At 43.8% G+C, this 14,637-nt stretch overlaps 1 protein-coding gene across 3 annotated transcripts in view; it reads right to left on the reverse strand.

Moving 5' to 3' along the window:
* RPRD2 (regulation of nuclear pre-mRNA domain containing 2) overlaps positions 1 to 14,637 on the reverse strand; it is a 476,068-nt gene that overhangs the window by 267,323 nt on the left and 194,108 nt on the right. For all 3 annotated transcript variants that reach the window (XR_015302626.1, XM_086947466.1, XM_086947467.1), the window contains exons 5-6: positions 9,788 to 9,843; positions 8,719 to 8,845 (exon numbers count right to left, since the gene is read on the reverse strand). Coding sequence is in view for 2 of the 3 variants with exons in the window: in XM_086947466.1 (XP_086803592.1) it covers positions 8,719 to 8,845; positions 9,788 to 9,843 (183 nt within the window). In the remaining variant the exon portion in view is untranslated. The remainder of the gene's footprint in view (positions 1 to 8,718; positions 8,846 to 9,787; positions 9,844 to 14,637) is intronic.

The raw sequence follows: 14,637 nt of genomic DNA on the forward strand, positions 1-14,637 counted from the left end.
GGCCTCGATGAGATCTTGTTCATCGTCGAAGATATTTTCGGGCTCCGGCGCTGGTTTCTGCATGATTTGCCTTGCGGCCCGTCGAACACGAAGTGTCTTTTTAGATCGAAATTGTGCACAGGCTAGGCAGCCTGTTTCATTATGTTCTGGGGATAAACACTTGTTACATACAGGGTGTTTATCTATATGTGGGTATTTAGAATTACAAAGAGGGCATCTTTTGAATGGATCTTCTTGGCGTCGAAAAGGCCTACAGCCCGATTAGACGTCCTGAGTTGAATGAACTGTAGATAAAGCTGTTGGCACCGATCGAAACAATACAATACAGACGAGTCCGAAGGCCTTTTTGAGAAGTTTTTTTCGATTCCGAACTTCGAGTAAAGGAAAGTACATCCGAACCCAATGGCGGAGAAAAACAATCTGAGGATGGAGAGGATGCCCATGCGCACTGTAGTCCAGGGGAGGAGCCACCTATCTCGTGATACTTCTGGCTGCGGGTCTACCTTTCCTGGCTGTAAACTCAGGAATATGTTTACATGAATTGCTCTCGCCAATTAAATTGTGTTCGACTCTCTCTGCCCACTATGTTTCTACCTCAGTCTTGCGGACACTAGTTGTATGCCACGGAATAGGATGCAGCTTTGCTCGACATCTTATTACTTAGTCCTGTTCCAAACTTAGCATTTCTGACAACTGTTGTAATGCGTCCTCATAAGACATGTGACTTCTGAATATCAGCCCCAATTGCAAACGTCTATCTAGGATGTTTTTTTTCATCAATATCAGTCCGCCGTTGGGGTCAATGGCAAACTCTGCCTTATTATCCTGTTTGTTCACAGGCGGCCAGAGACGTTATAGAGCATGCGCTACGACACAGTGTTCAGACACTGCAACCTGAAGTAGGTCGCACGCACGCATGTGTGAAGGATCAGCGCTGTGTTTAGCTGCAACGGAAGCTTTCATCATGACAGCGGCTTAGTGCGAAAGGGAAGGGAAGGAGGGACATATGATATTACTTTAGTCCCGAACGCCGTGATAGGCGGCAGATCCAAGCAATCCCGATATTTAAATCAGGTGGGTGATCCCTTCGGCACCTTCCCTTCCGCTTGAATTCAACGTGGGGCACCGACGGATAGGTAAGCCAGCAGATGCTTTGTTTATCTTTGTTTATCACTGGAATAAGGCGCCGTCTTGAGTCTGACATATATATCTAATATAAGTGAAGGATATCTAGGTGCTTATTTCCTCAGCTCTTTCATTAAGAACAAGAGACTAAGGTCCTATTTGCCCACATAGATTTGGTATCCTTCTTTTTCGGCACATGTTTACACTAATACTGTGCCTTGCAGATTGCTGCATAGTGTGACCTAGATGCTCGCAAGTGGCCATATTTACTACACGACCAGAGCTAATTGTCAACTTTGAGCTACTAGTATGGGCCGTATTTTTGAGGTATATATATATAGAGGGGCAGTTTGGTGTCTATCACACATTCTTTGGGGTAGATGTGTAGCACAATTTGGTGGGGTACAGAAGCTTTGTGCGTTGACTGTGCCCTTTCTTTCCTACACATCAAAGCGGGGCCTCTACTTCCCGAGCGGTTGCCGGGTGAGGGGAGGTCGTCACCCACACAAAGCTGGATGAGTATCGCTAGGAGGAAATGCCTCCGTGTGATTGAGCTAATATGTTCGTTGTTATGTGGAACGCAAATTGTCTCCCATGTGTGTCTTGTTTGTGCGGTATCTGTGAGGTTATGTGGTTTTATGTGTACAATTTAATGTACAGTGTGTACTTTCTGTATTTTGTTAACAGGAAGAAGATTACCTTCCTGTCTCCAGCGGACATTGGGACTCCAAGTTCCTGGCAGATACTGATTCTTCCAAGTACACTTCACGTTATTGATTTTGATGCAAATATAATTTCTTTGCAATCTCACATATTTAGTATAGTTTGTTGCAGTAGCTTAGTATTCATTAGGTCTTGACGAAAGCTGGAGTATTTTTCCATCAAGCTGAAACTAGTTGACCACTCTGCACAGCGCCATAGTGTAGTTTTACACCTCAACTACTAGGCGTGTTTTTAATCTTGGCACCCACACTTGTCCTTATTAATTATTATCTTGAGTTTGGGTAGTTAATTTTAGTTAGCACTATCATTAGAGCACTGCACTCATTCAGCATTACCCATTGAGCAACACTGTGGCTTAATGCGTCGCTTTCTTCTTCCGCACCGTCAGCTGACGGTTGGGCGGCATTTGGAGCGAATGCTTTTTCCCATATGATGTAATTCCGCCACGAGGGTGGTCTGAAGGGAAATTTAATAGCCCAGCGCGACTCAATTATTGTCACACATGCATTCATGTGATCCTGTTTGCCGCACATTACAGCACACCACAATAGACCTGGTCTTCTTTCTTGTATTTGGGTGTAGCCTTTTACCAAATGGTTGCGTCTCCAAGCCAAGGGAGACAATGCTCCTCTGCCTGGTGTGTAGTGGCAGTGTTTACGTAAAGTCCCGGACGACTCTCTGGTTCCCATGTTATGTAGAAACATGGCCAACTAAAGGGCATATACATGTTGAAGGGCTATACATTGCTAGATAAACCTGTGGCGCACAGAGACAACACAGGTGCCAGCTGCCTTCCACAAGCAAACCGTGGTAGTAACCAGGTCATTGTTGATAACATTTGTTTGCATCTTGTCCATCATCAATTGCTTATGACAAAAGGCCTGAAAGTCTTTTGGGACTGCCAGCAAGATCTTGCTGGCCTTGTCCCATGGGCATTCGTGTAAGCGGTGTAAGCCAGCAGCGTTCACGAATCGCAAAGCCAGACTAGTCAAGGGAAATCTAGACATTCCCAAAGCCTCAATCCTCTAAGATTCCATAACTGGAGTACGGGGAAAGAACTGGGATTCTCTATACAAGTTGAAGCCTGAATCACAGGGCTCTATGGATAGGATGTTTGGTAAGAAAATCAGGATTGTCCGGAGCCGGTCTGATAGAACTAGCCACCTGCCTATTTACCAGTGATCTGGGACTGGGCTTTGGCAAGTGGCCATCAAGCTAAAAATGGCTCAGAAGTTGCTGGCAGAGTGCAAATTATCTGCTAAGATGCTTAGTTTGGTCTGAACTAAAGGCAGCTATAAATCAAGAAGCTCAGTTGCCTTCAAGACCACCCTTCGAAAGAAGGCACTTTCTTCCATTGGTAGCCCAACGGCAAGTAAAAGCCTGCGTTAGGGGATATTAAGCCCACTGGCCCCTTGCAAAACCAAATAAAAGGTACCATTTGTGTAGTGAGAAGTAAAATGTTACCCTTATTATCATCCACATCCTGGTGTCTCTTGTTCCGAATTCAGACTAATGCAAAGACCACAACGGTTTTATGTTCCACAACACATAGCTTGGTCTCCGTGATCGCCTTTAGGTGCATGAGGGCATATTTATAAAACAACTTTGACTTGTGGCCGGAGCCAGAAACCCAAGACGCACCCTGTGCGGGTCTATGACCGACATTTGTTTTCTGCAGTCTCAACACAGTTTGAAAACTGCTGTTTTGGCTGGGGGATATAATTTACTAGCATGCTGTAGTGCTAGAAGTCGTGGGAAAAGCAACAGAATTGGGAGGAGAATTCCAGAAACAGGACGGAAAGAATTATAATAATGTAACGTACTTAAGTCTGTCACTTCAAGGGCAGTATCAAGTCAAAGTGGAGCCCCAAAAGTACGCACATAAACACTGCTGAAGAACTTTCCTGAACAAGCTTGGGTATTAATCCAAGGTGAGCAATGAACAATAGTTACTTACCTGTAAACTGTGGTTCTCAAGTATTGGTGTTTTTCATAGATTCACATGCTTGAATAATTCCCAGTCGTCGAAATGGGAGTCCCACGGTACATAAAATAGTAGTAGAAACATATATACATAAAGTACATACTTATATACATATATAGATATATGCATAAGTATATAAATAGATATCAAAATATATCCAAAAGAAATAAAACCTTAAAGTACCATAGAACATTAGCCCATTGAAAGCATTGAGGGAGAGTTCACTTTAGCAACATATCAATGTCATTATAATAGTCCAACTTCCAGCCAATCAGGCTGTAACACCCTCTAGAACCTTCTCCTCAGAAGCTCAAGCCCTCAGATTTTCGTAGCACAAGAGTGACCAAGAGTGCATGAGGAGAAGAGAGCCTCTGAGGGGAGGAAGGGTGGGTAGCATGTGAATCCATGAAAGACACCAATACTGGAGAACCACAGTTTACAGGTAAGTAACTATTGTTCTTCTCCAGTATTAGGGATGTCTTTCATAGATTCACATGATTGAATAAGAATAGAAAGCAGTACTCCATAATACCAGAGTCATAAAGGGCCAAAATAAAGAGCAAGCATATCAATACACATTTGCAACCTGTACATGAATGCACAAGAAAACAGGAGGCGGGAAGCAACAGAGGCCCACCTTTATTTGAAGAGATTTCGCAGCACCGCTTGACCCACAGCAGCATCCGCAGCAGTAGAGGTCTCCAGACAATAGTGCCTCATGAATGTGTGCCTGCTGGACCACGTTGCCGCCCTGCAGATCTGATGTAGAGGCACTCCAGCAAATAGGTCAGTAGAGGATGCTACTGCTCTCGTTGAATGTGCTCGCACCGGAGCAGAAAGAGGCTTGCCAGCCAGTTGATGGCAGTAGGATATGGCAGAAGAAATCAAACGAGCGATGGTGATTGTAAATGTAAATGTGTTTGTATTTATATAGCTCCTTCTACCCAGAGGTCTCGTAGCGCTGTATTCATACCGCTGTGGAACCCTTCCTGGCTTTCCTGTGAGATGTCCACTCCTGGGCACCCCCCACGGTGAAGCCAGGAATCCAAGCGTGAAGTTGGAGAGATGCAGGGTCTGGATGACATATCTGTCTGTGGTTCATGGTGAGAAGGTGAGGCAGGGGACGAAGAGGGATCGGATCACACTGGGAAAGAAGAAGATCCGTGAACCATGGTCGACACAGCCACCTGGGCGCACTTAACAGGATGTGACATGCTTGTGCTCTCATTCTGTGCAGAAGGCGAGGTAGTAGAGGGATAGGCGGAAAAGCGTATGTGAATGTTTGACCAGTTAATCGAAAATGCATTCCCGCTCGACCCTTTGTGGGGATTCCAACTTGCGTAGCGTAGGCGTTTGCGTTTGAGTGGTGGAGTTGCAAACAGATCCAGCACGGGCTGGCCCCACAAGAGAAATACATACTCCAAAGTTAGCTGGTTGAGTTCTCACTCGTGATTGTCTGTGGCCGATCTGCTGAGAGAGTCTGCAAGGGCGTTGGAGATGCCCGGTACGTGAACTGCAGTTAACTGGACTCTATGTTTTATTGCCCATTCCCAGATCTGTTGTGCCTGTCTGGAGAGCAGAAGAGATCTCGTACCCACTTGCTTGTTGAGGTAGTGCATACTGGTGGTGTTGTCCGCACGCACCAAGAGGGACTCTCCTTCCACCAGCAGACAAAAGGATTTCAGGGCGAGAAAGATAGCCAAGAGTTGCAGTGATTGATGTGCAACTTGCGCTGGTCTACCGTCCATTTGCCGTTGACTGACAACCCTTTGAGGTGTGCACCCCAACCCTCTAAGGAAGCGTCCGTCGTAGGAGTGAGCGTGGGGGCTGTTTCCTGAAACAGACGCCCTGTTGCAATGTTTGGAAGGGGAGCCCACCATTTAATGCGCCCTGGATGCGAAGGGTCAGGAAGACCCTGTCGTTGAAAGTCCCGGAGACTTGCCGCCATTGTTTGTCCAATTCTTCTCGGAGGACTCGCATGTGTAACCTGCATTTGGGGGATCAGCAGTATGCAGGACGAGGTCATGCCCAGAAAGGATTCTAACATTCGGACAGAAACTGACTTTCTTGAGCGTAGAAGAGCCACCAGTTTGGCAATGCGATCTTGGCGCTCCTGCGAAACAAACACCTTTGCTAGATGCGGGTCTATTAATGCTCCTAGAAAGACCCTTTTTTGTGCTGGATAGACATGCGATTTCTCGTGGTTGATGGAAAGACCCAAGTCTTGGAAGACAGACAGGCAAGTCTGAGTGTGTTGTTCTGCTGCGAGAAAGGATGGGGCCTTTATCAAGTAGTCGTCTAAATAAGGGTAGATCTGTATGCCCTGTAGGCGCAGAGAAGCCGCAATCGGAGCCATGATCTTTCTGAAGACTCTCGGCACAGAACGAAGGCCGAAAGGCAGACCTTGAATTGGAAGTGTTTTGATCCTACTTTGAAATGGAGGTACTTCCTGTGCCTTTGATGTATTGGCACATGAAAGTATGCGTCTTGGAGGTCGATTGAGGAGAGGAACTCCCCGGGATTCAGGAACTGTAAGATTTCCAGCAAGGTCAGCATTCGAAATGTTTGGGACTTAAACTTGTTGAGGGCTCGGAGGTCCAAGATCGAGCGCCACTCTCCTGACTTCTTCCTGATAAGAAAAAAGCAGGAATAAAAGCCCGTCCCCTGTTGTAATCGAGGTACCACTTCGACTGCCCCTTTTTTAATCAAAACTGCAACTTGTGCAAACAGTTCCTTCAAGTGTGCTGGTGGGGGACCAGAGGGAGGGCGGGTTGGAGGGAACTTGAGAAATTCGAGAGCGTGGCCTTTTGAGCTGACATCCAAGACTTAACAATGCCATAGGAACCTCGTGGTCAACATCCTGCTGGTCATCTCGAACTGAGATGTGCGATCCCCTCATCATTATCATCATCATCATCGTAGTCTTGATACTTTATATGTAGCTCCGATGGGCTACTAGCAGGGCGAAAGGTGTCAGCGTAAGAGCCATCGGAAGAGTCCTCCTCTGCGGACGCAAAGAGTTGAGCTGGGGGACCCGACCCATGCAGGAGAGGACTCAGAACCAGAGGAGACGGACGTTTTACAGTAGTCGCTGTCACAACTGTGAAGGTGGTTGCAGTTGCCTGAGAATACTGCTCTGTCGACGGAACCGTCGACGAGCTCGTCGTCGAAGTCGTCTTTGTGGGATTAGTCGGTGAGGATCCAGGAGTCGACGAAGAAGCAGATGCCATCGACAGAGCCGAGGCCTTTGTCGTCGACGGCGCTGTCGCCGTCGAAGATGTCATTGTCGTCGACGGAGCTATCATCGACGAGGTGGACGTCGACGAGGTACTAGACGTCGACGAGGCTACCGTCGACTAGGGTGGTAGTGTCGACGAGGGTGGTAGTGTCGACGAGGGACGCGCCGACGAAGCCTTCGTCGACGAGTGACGCTTTGGTAAGGTTGTCGACGAGACGGGTTTCCTCGCAGTCGACGAGATCTTCACAATGGATGATATAGGCCTGACTTCTTGGTGCATCGTCAACGATGCAGACGTTGTGGTCGTCGACATAGAGCAGGTCGTCGTCAAGCTAGTCGACGAGCTAGCACTCGTTTTGCATGACAAGGGCACAGAGTGGGACTACAACGCCAGAGAACCAGGTCCCGTAGGCGTAGAGGCCAGCAGATCCCGTGGGGAGACGGACTTGAGAGCATCCACAAGCAGCTTCTTTCTAAGAAAAGTAGAAGGAAGCTCGGTCTCTGACCCACGCTTCAGAGAGGTCTTAGAATGGCAGGAAGACATACTCTCTATATCAGAAACGGGGTTGTCTGAAGTCTTCAACCTCTGTAGCCACAGAAGGAGACAGGCCTCTCTGTCCTTTAGGGTCTTTGAAGAAAAATGTCTGCAAAACTTGCAACTCCTCACCTCATGGTCCGGGTACAAGCAGTAGATGCACTTTTTAGGAGGGTCCTCATGGAAAAGGCGAAGTTTACCACAGGCAGAACAAGGCTGGAATAAAGATTTCTTTGTAGAAGACATGTTGTAGAAGATAGATGGTTTGTAGAATGAAGAAACTGAGCAGAGCTCAGGGAGACTTCCTTCACACGACGTGCGGTAGAAAATCTGAGGGCTTGAGCTTCTGAGGAGAAGGTTCTAGAGGGTGTTACAGCCTGAGTGGCTGGAATTTGGACTATTATAATGACATTGATATGTTGCTAAAGTGAACTCTCCCTCAATGCCTTCTATGGGCCAATGTTGTTCTATGGTACTTTAAGGTTTTATTTCTTTTCGATATATTTTGATATCTATTTATATACTTTTGCATATATCGATATATGTATATAAGTATGTACTTTATGTATATATGCTTCTACTACTATTTAATGTACCGTGGGACTCCCACTTCGACGACGGGGAATTATTCAAGCATGTGAATCTATGAAGTATACATCAGAAACTGCAGAATGAGAACAGGACGAGCCATCTCCTGTTATGCATCAATGATTTGGGCCCCCATCCCTTACTGCTCAAGCAAGCCTCCACTCCTAGCAGGGAATTAATAATCATTTCTTCCATCAACACTTCATCCTCATACAAGTCCTCTATTACAAAGCTACTGCTAAAAAGTTTAATACTATCTCTTGGTCTTGCTTTGTCCATACTCCTCTGTCCTCTACTCTTAATACTTACTTTTGCTTTTCAACTGAATAACTTCTCCTTGTAGTATCAACTATTTCCTAACCGGACCAATTGCTACATAATAGCAGAGTTGTTTAGTAGGTTTGCTCTGCATAAGTGTCAATAAGATATACAGTCAGCTGTCACTTAAGAGGAGACTGGATACATTATATACAAATGTATAGCATAAAATACCGAAGTAGAAACCGAATAACCGGCAACAAATACCTTTCAAGCGTTTCAGTGTCTCGCTGCTGCAAACATCCACTCGCATCGTGGAAAGTTGTTTTTCCTTCAAGTCAATCTGGTCTACAGAGCCTTTATAGGCCAACAACTCTTCGATGAGGGCCTGCGGCTGAGAATAATTTTTATACAAAAAACAAAGCACATAAATTACAATGTTTTCCTCTGAAGGTTCATACAATCAAGCTAGAACAAAATGTACAAGTCCACTGATACCGAAAGCTGCCTCAGGGCTAGATTAAAATACTGACATCATGCACGAATGACCTTCATAGACAACCAGTTGAGATACTTGTTACATCGAAGTACATAAATGGACAATTACAAAATTGTATTAGCGTGAAATATTAATTATTTAAATCCCTGCTTGCTTGTCAATCCAAAATGCCACAGAAGGTGGATGCTTTGGACCCATTTTATTCAATCAGATGTCCTGTTCAGCAGTGATGCCCTACTGTAATCTAGATGTGATTAACATTATACAAGAGAAATCTAGAAGCCCATAGGGTTCTGTGGCACACATAGGCACCACAGTATGAAACCTAATAGGTGTGGCATAAAAATCACTTTTCACGAATAACCTATTTATAATGCCAAGTATTTAAAAACGCAGATGCACTTATTTCATTTGCACTGAAAGAGACACTTGTACCTAGGAGCTGAAAGTATGAGTTACTTACCTTCGGTAACAATGTATCTGGTAGAGACGATTCTAGCCGCAGATTGCGTCACGTAGACATCTCCAGTCTCACGCTCGGCTTAATTGTACGTGAAGCAATCTGCGGGTAGTAGTCTCTATCAGATATATACCTTGTTCTTTGCACTGCAGAGTATTGCAATTAACGAGAGACTATAACTTATGTTTTTACTTTTAGTAAAATCAGAGCAAGTTTCTCCTTCAACCCACAAGCTCTAACATAACTTTCAAACTGCAATACATACTTGTATATAATCCAGGAAGAACTGAATGGAAATCTATACATACAAAACTTTAAATTTTTTTTAAAAAAAGGTACGTTCAGTATTTGCGTCACTTCACAGTTTTGGCACTTACTCTGAATTCTGCAACAATTTTTGATTTCAGAACTGCTTTTGGATTTACAGCTGCCACTGAAACACAATGCACAAAAACAGACATTAATTAACCTTGTTAGGATATTCATGAAATTGATGATTTCTCTTAAAAGGCAACCCAAAATTAAAATCCAAACCAATATTTATTTGCGTTTTTGAAAAGCAAATTATACTAGAAGCTAATAACAATGCTTTTAACTTCCAACGAAGCAAGTTGAGTACATTTCTCATTAAAGTGACTGTATTTAAGACCCTACAATCAGCCAGCTTGAATATTGTCCAACAATGGTTCGTGGAAAACTGACACATGGAGGTGGATCTCTGAGTACCCCAGGTCCTGTTTATCTGTGGTTGACACCTTGTGACTGATGGTCCACTTCAATCTCCTTTGATATTTTCTGGAGAAGACACTCCTAATTATTATAAATAAGGGTGGTGGTGTCAATATGCACAGCAATCAAATTTCAAGCAGAAAACTATGTAAAATTTGAAGAAAAGCTTTCCAATATCTTTAGGCCGCATTCTGACAGACTCCGAAATTGTGCCTCAGCAGTGAAAAGGCAGGAGCAACACAGTGTGGGGTCCCACAAACCATCCATCCATTCAAACCAAAAGTTTGGCTCTATGTCCACTCACTTCTTGATATCATCCTACCTGAGCAGGACCACATTTAATTATAGCCATGGCAAAGCAAAGTAGGAAGGTGGGAGTTTGAAACAGAAGGAAGCATAGCAGGAAAAAAAAATAGGAGCAGATTTACTCCTCTGTCCAAAAGTCTCTGATGTAATTCCCTGAAGACCCATTACCAAGCAGGGTGCATTATGAGATGAGTGATGTTCAATCCAGCCAGGTATTTAATCCAGCCATGTAAGACAGGACTTCTTTGCCACCAATAATGCATCTAATTGAGTTTCTACACGTAGCACAATGTTTGCAGAGCCTGTGAAGTAGGCTTAGCCACAACAAAAAAACAGGCATCAGCCACGGGCACTTTTCTCAAAAGTTTTATTCACAATGTATGTACGAATGGATGTGAACATATACGATCCAATGGAAATTGGGAGGCCCAGAAACAGTCCTACAACATGTCTTTTGCACTGTTAGTCATTAATAGTGGTTAACCAGAACCTAACTTAAATAGACAGTCTTAATATTTATGTGGGAGACATGTCCACTTAGACATGGGTTGAATTAAGAATGGTCTCAGAACGTGAATATCTTTTTTTTAATTCTGTTTATTCGTTTTTAAACCATAAAACATTAAAAGGAGAAAAAAATACAAAGACGTACATGGAATGGAGGTTTCAGTTAGGAAAATCATAATAGCAAACAAATACGGTGGTGTATACTTTGATTCTGAAGCGTAAGCAACAATAACAGTTCGTCTTCGAGGTAGGTACATTTGCTTAGTAACGAGGCACATTATCAATAGACAAACATGCACATTACGGGTCAAGTTCGGAATTCCCATAGAGGGTGCGAACAGGACGTGAGTAATCATAGACGTAGTGTGGGCTGACAGCCTATCTAGGTCGTGTGTGTCACCTGAAGGGACAGATATTCAGGTGTGAATCTGATGCATTACTGTGAATAAGCCCTAGTGGGGCATTCATTGGTAGGCGATACTAGGCATTCTCCAGCGTCAGTGGAAGTACAGGTATCTCCCTCCCCTGGGCCGTCCCTCTAATCTGTCTGGGCTAGTAGATAGCTGGTTAAGGGACCCCATATGACCCTGGGTTGACTTGCAATCGGTAATAGTTCAGTGAAAGTTGCGTGCTGTTCCTGACTATATGACATGTCGGCTAACCACTCCTTGAATTTAGGGGCTCTGCCATGCCCCCAGCGACACGCTATGCGCCGCATTGCCAAGAGCAGTGCAATATCTAAGAATTTCCTGCAGGATTTAGGAATATGCGGCGTGTAGCCGAGCAGCATAAGCAGTGGGTCGAGAGACATGGACTCCCCTGTCATGGCCACTAGGGCGTCATGCACCTGTTGCCAATAGAGGCGAATAGGAGGGCACTCCCAGGCAAGATGCAGGAAGCCTGCGTGTTCTGCGCAGCAACGCTCACATCTGTCGTTATCCGTCAGTCTGAACTTATGTTTCTTAACCGGAGTGCAGTATAGCCGTTGTAGGAACTTATAATGTATTATCTTAAGTCTACTACTGCCTGATATTTGAGCCGTAAGAAGAACATGAATATCTAGAAAAGATGTATAATATGAAAGAAGAAATACCACAATCACTAAAACACACACACCCATGTGATGGTCACTGCAAACATCTTGTCAGCCAGACCCTTGGATGCATAAAGGGCATGGCTTCAGAAAGATGCTTCATCAACATGGCCAGAAGAACATTCTGATACCATTGAGGAGGTGTGTCCCTCATTTTGGGAAGCACACATAAATCAGCCCAGATGAATATTTGTTCTACTCTCTATTAGGAGATATAACGAAGGCTCCAACAATAGACATATGTAATGAGAGTTTCCTATTCAGACTTAAGTTTCACCCTTAAATCTTTCTTTCTACATGTAGACTTGCCCTTACTTGGTTATGCCTACTTAAACTTTTATGTAGTAACTTCACTCCTGAATGTTCGAAATGTATTCCCTTTAAATTGAATCTTGTCCCTATAAGAGTAGTATATGGACAGGACAACGTAGATTTTCCAGACGCTGGATGGCAGGAAATCTGCATTTTATGTAAGCGATCAAGGATAAGAATATGTATACCTTCTTAATTGGGTCTCCTCACAGGAGGAACAAAAGACAGAATTTGAAATTTTCCCAAAATTCAAAGAGTTAATAAAAACAGAGAACAAGCAACTATCTTCCTTCTTTTACTGTTGCTATCACAAGAGAAATGGCATGAAAGCTTTACGATTGGTCTAAGGCTAGCAGTGTAATGGCTTGAAAGCTAGAGTGGATTTGCCTGGTATAAGGAGTCTTGAGCAACTGTTTAGATGGGATTAAAAAAAGTGTGACTGGGAAGCAGTATTTAACTTTCAAGCTTTATCAGGATGGATACAGGGAATAGCACAATGTTTCACCAGAATATTCTACAGATTTAAGTTGTTCTCCATGAACAGTAAATTATACGATTAGTACTTTGTGGTATTAATCATAATTTAATATGTAAGCAAAACAAACACCAGCCACGGTGTGCCAGAAGGGGAGCGTCCTACACATTTCAGAAGTGCTACTAGCTCATGCTTTTGATAACTGCACTAGGGAGGACAAAAGATTTGCAGACAAGGAACTTAGAAGGCACAACGTGTGACTCGTTCGTCCGCCATATTGATAGAATGGGGAAAAAAATATTTTTCCAATGAGAAAAGTACTTTTCCCATTATGGAGGTGACCGTTTAGAAGATTCGGCCAATTGTGAGATTATTATTTCACTCAATGCCAGTTTTGCGAGTCAGCACAGGTAAATGTTAATGGTGGTTGTAGGCAGAAATATAAGTAGAAAACATTCGAATGCAAAGATTGAGAGCTCGTTGAATCAAGCAAAAGGTAAATATTGTGGTGAGCATTAATGATGCTATTGAGAAGAAGCTATTTCTGTTTATCTATTATACAGATTGCATGACGTTGTGAAGTAACACAACAGAAGAGTAATGTTGAAATTACACTTTAATTCACAAGTAGGTTGAACTCTCCCTGCCAGCTTCTTTAAACGGAAATTCATCAAACACCAAAGCTCCCATGGCATCCCTCAGCCCTGCTGAATTCAACAAGAAGAGGGCAGGGCACATGTAATACATCAGAACTAATATAAAACATTACAACACATGACTATCCAAATAGGGTTCACCAACAAAGCAGTAGAACCTGATTTCAGCCTAAATCAGTCCACCATTGCCAGTTAGTAAAGCCAAGTAGTAACATGTTCACGGAAAATAGCTTCCGATGGGCTTATAAGAAGCTTTACTGGGAGTAAATTCCACAACTTCTGTGCCAGATATCTAAAAGATCGGACTCCATGTCCAATGCAAGATACTGAAGAAACCTGGGCCAGTTTGAGATGGGCTGCGCGTAGGGATCTGTAGTGCAAGAGGCACTACCATGTATTGGGACCACGTGATGACCTTTGACTACCATTCTTTTAATTGATTTTAGGTCCTTTGATTTATTCTAGCTCAATGTACAACATCATTTTTCCTGCATGTGCATTTTTTCCTTGAAGATTGTTGTGTCTCCTTGTAGCTTCAAAGCCGGGGTGTTTGCTTTTTACATCCTTGCCAGGAGAACAGAACATGTGGGATGTGCATTTAAAAGCGTGAGAGAGAAAGGTGTGCAATGTACTTCTTTATCTTGGAGTGTAGAGTTATAGGCAGTGGTGCACAAAAGTGCATTGTGTTGTACATTGGGAAGTATTATGAAGTTCTTACTATTTGATTGGACATGCCCTCATGCCATCTTGATTTCTGACTCCGTCTAGCTTGAGCTCTGAGCACACAAGCAGGCCCCTAGATCTCTCAAGTTGTTTAGGCTATCCACGTTCAAGATGGTTTTCTGTACTTATAGAGACTTTGCTAAGATTTGCTAAGATAATGTGTGGGATGCGCGCTTGGTACCTTTCAGAGCAGAAATTGTTGTTGCCAGAGAAACTCATGAGTATTTGTGCGCGCTACAAGTCATATATAACATAACATGTGCAGCTCTGTCTCGGAGTCAATACACAGTGACCTGGCCAGATTCTGTCTTGACCCTGACACACACACAGTCCAGTGCAGTCAGCTTGGTTTTCGTAACAGAAGAAAGGGGGTGAGGCTTTCAGATGCTTCTCCACAGGTTGAGTAAAAGGTATTAAAAGCAGGAA

The sequence above is a fragment of the Lissotriton vulgaris genome, chromosome 12 (genome assembly GCF_964263255.1).
Source record: "Lissotriton vulgaris chromosome 12, aLisVul1.2, whole genome shotgun sequence".
Classification (NCBI taxonomy): domain Eukaryota; kingdom Metazoa; phylum Chordata; class Amphibia; order Caudata; family Salamandridae; genus Lissotriton; species Lissotriton vulgaris.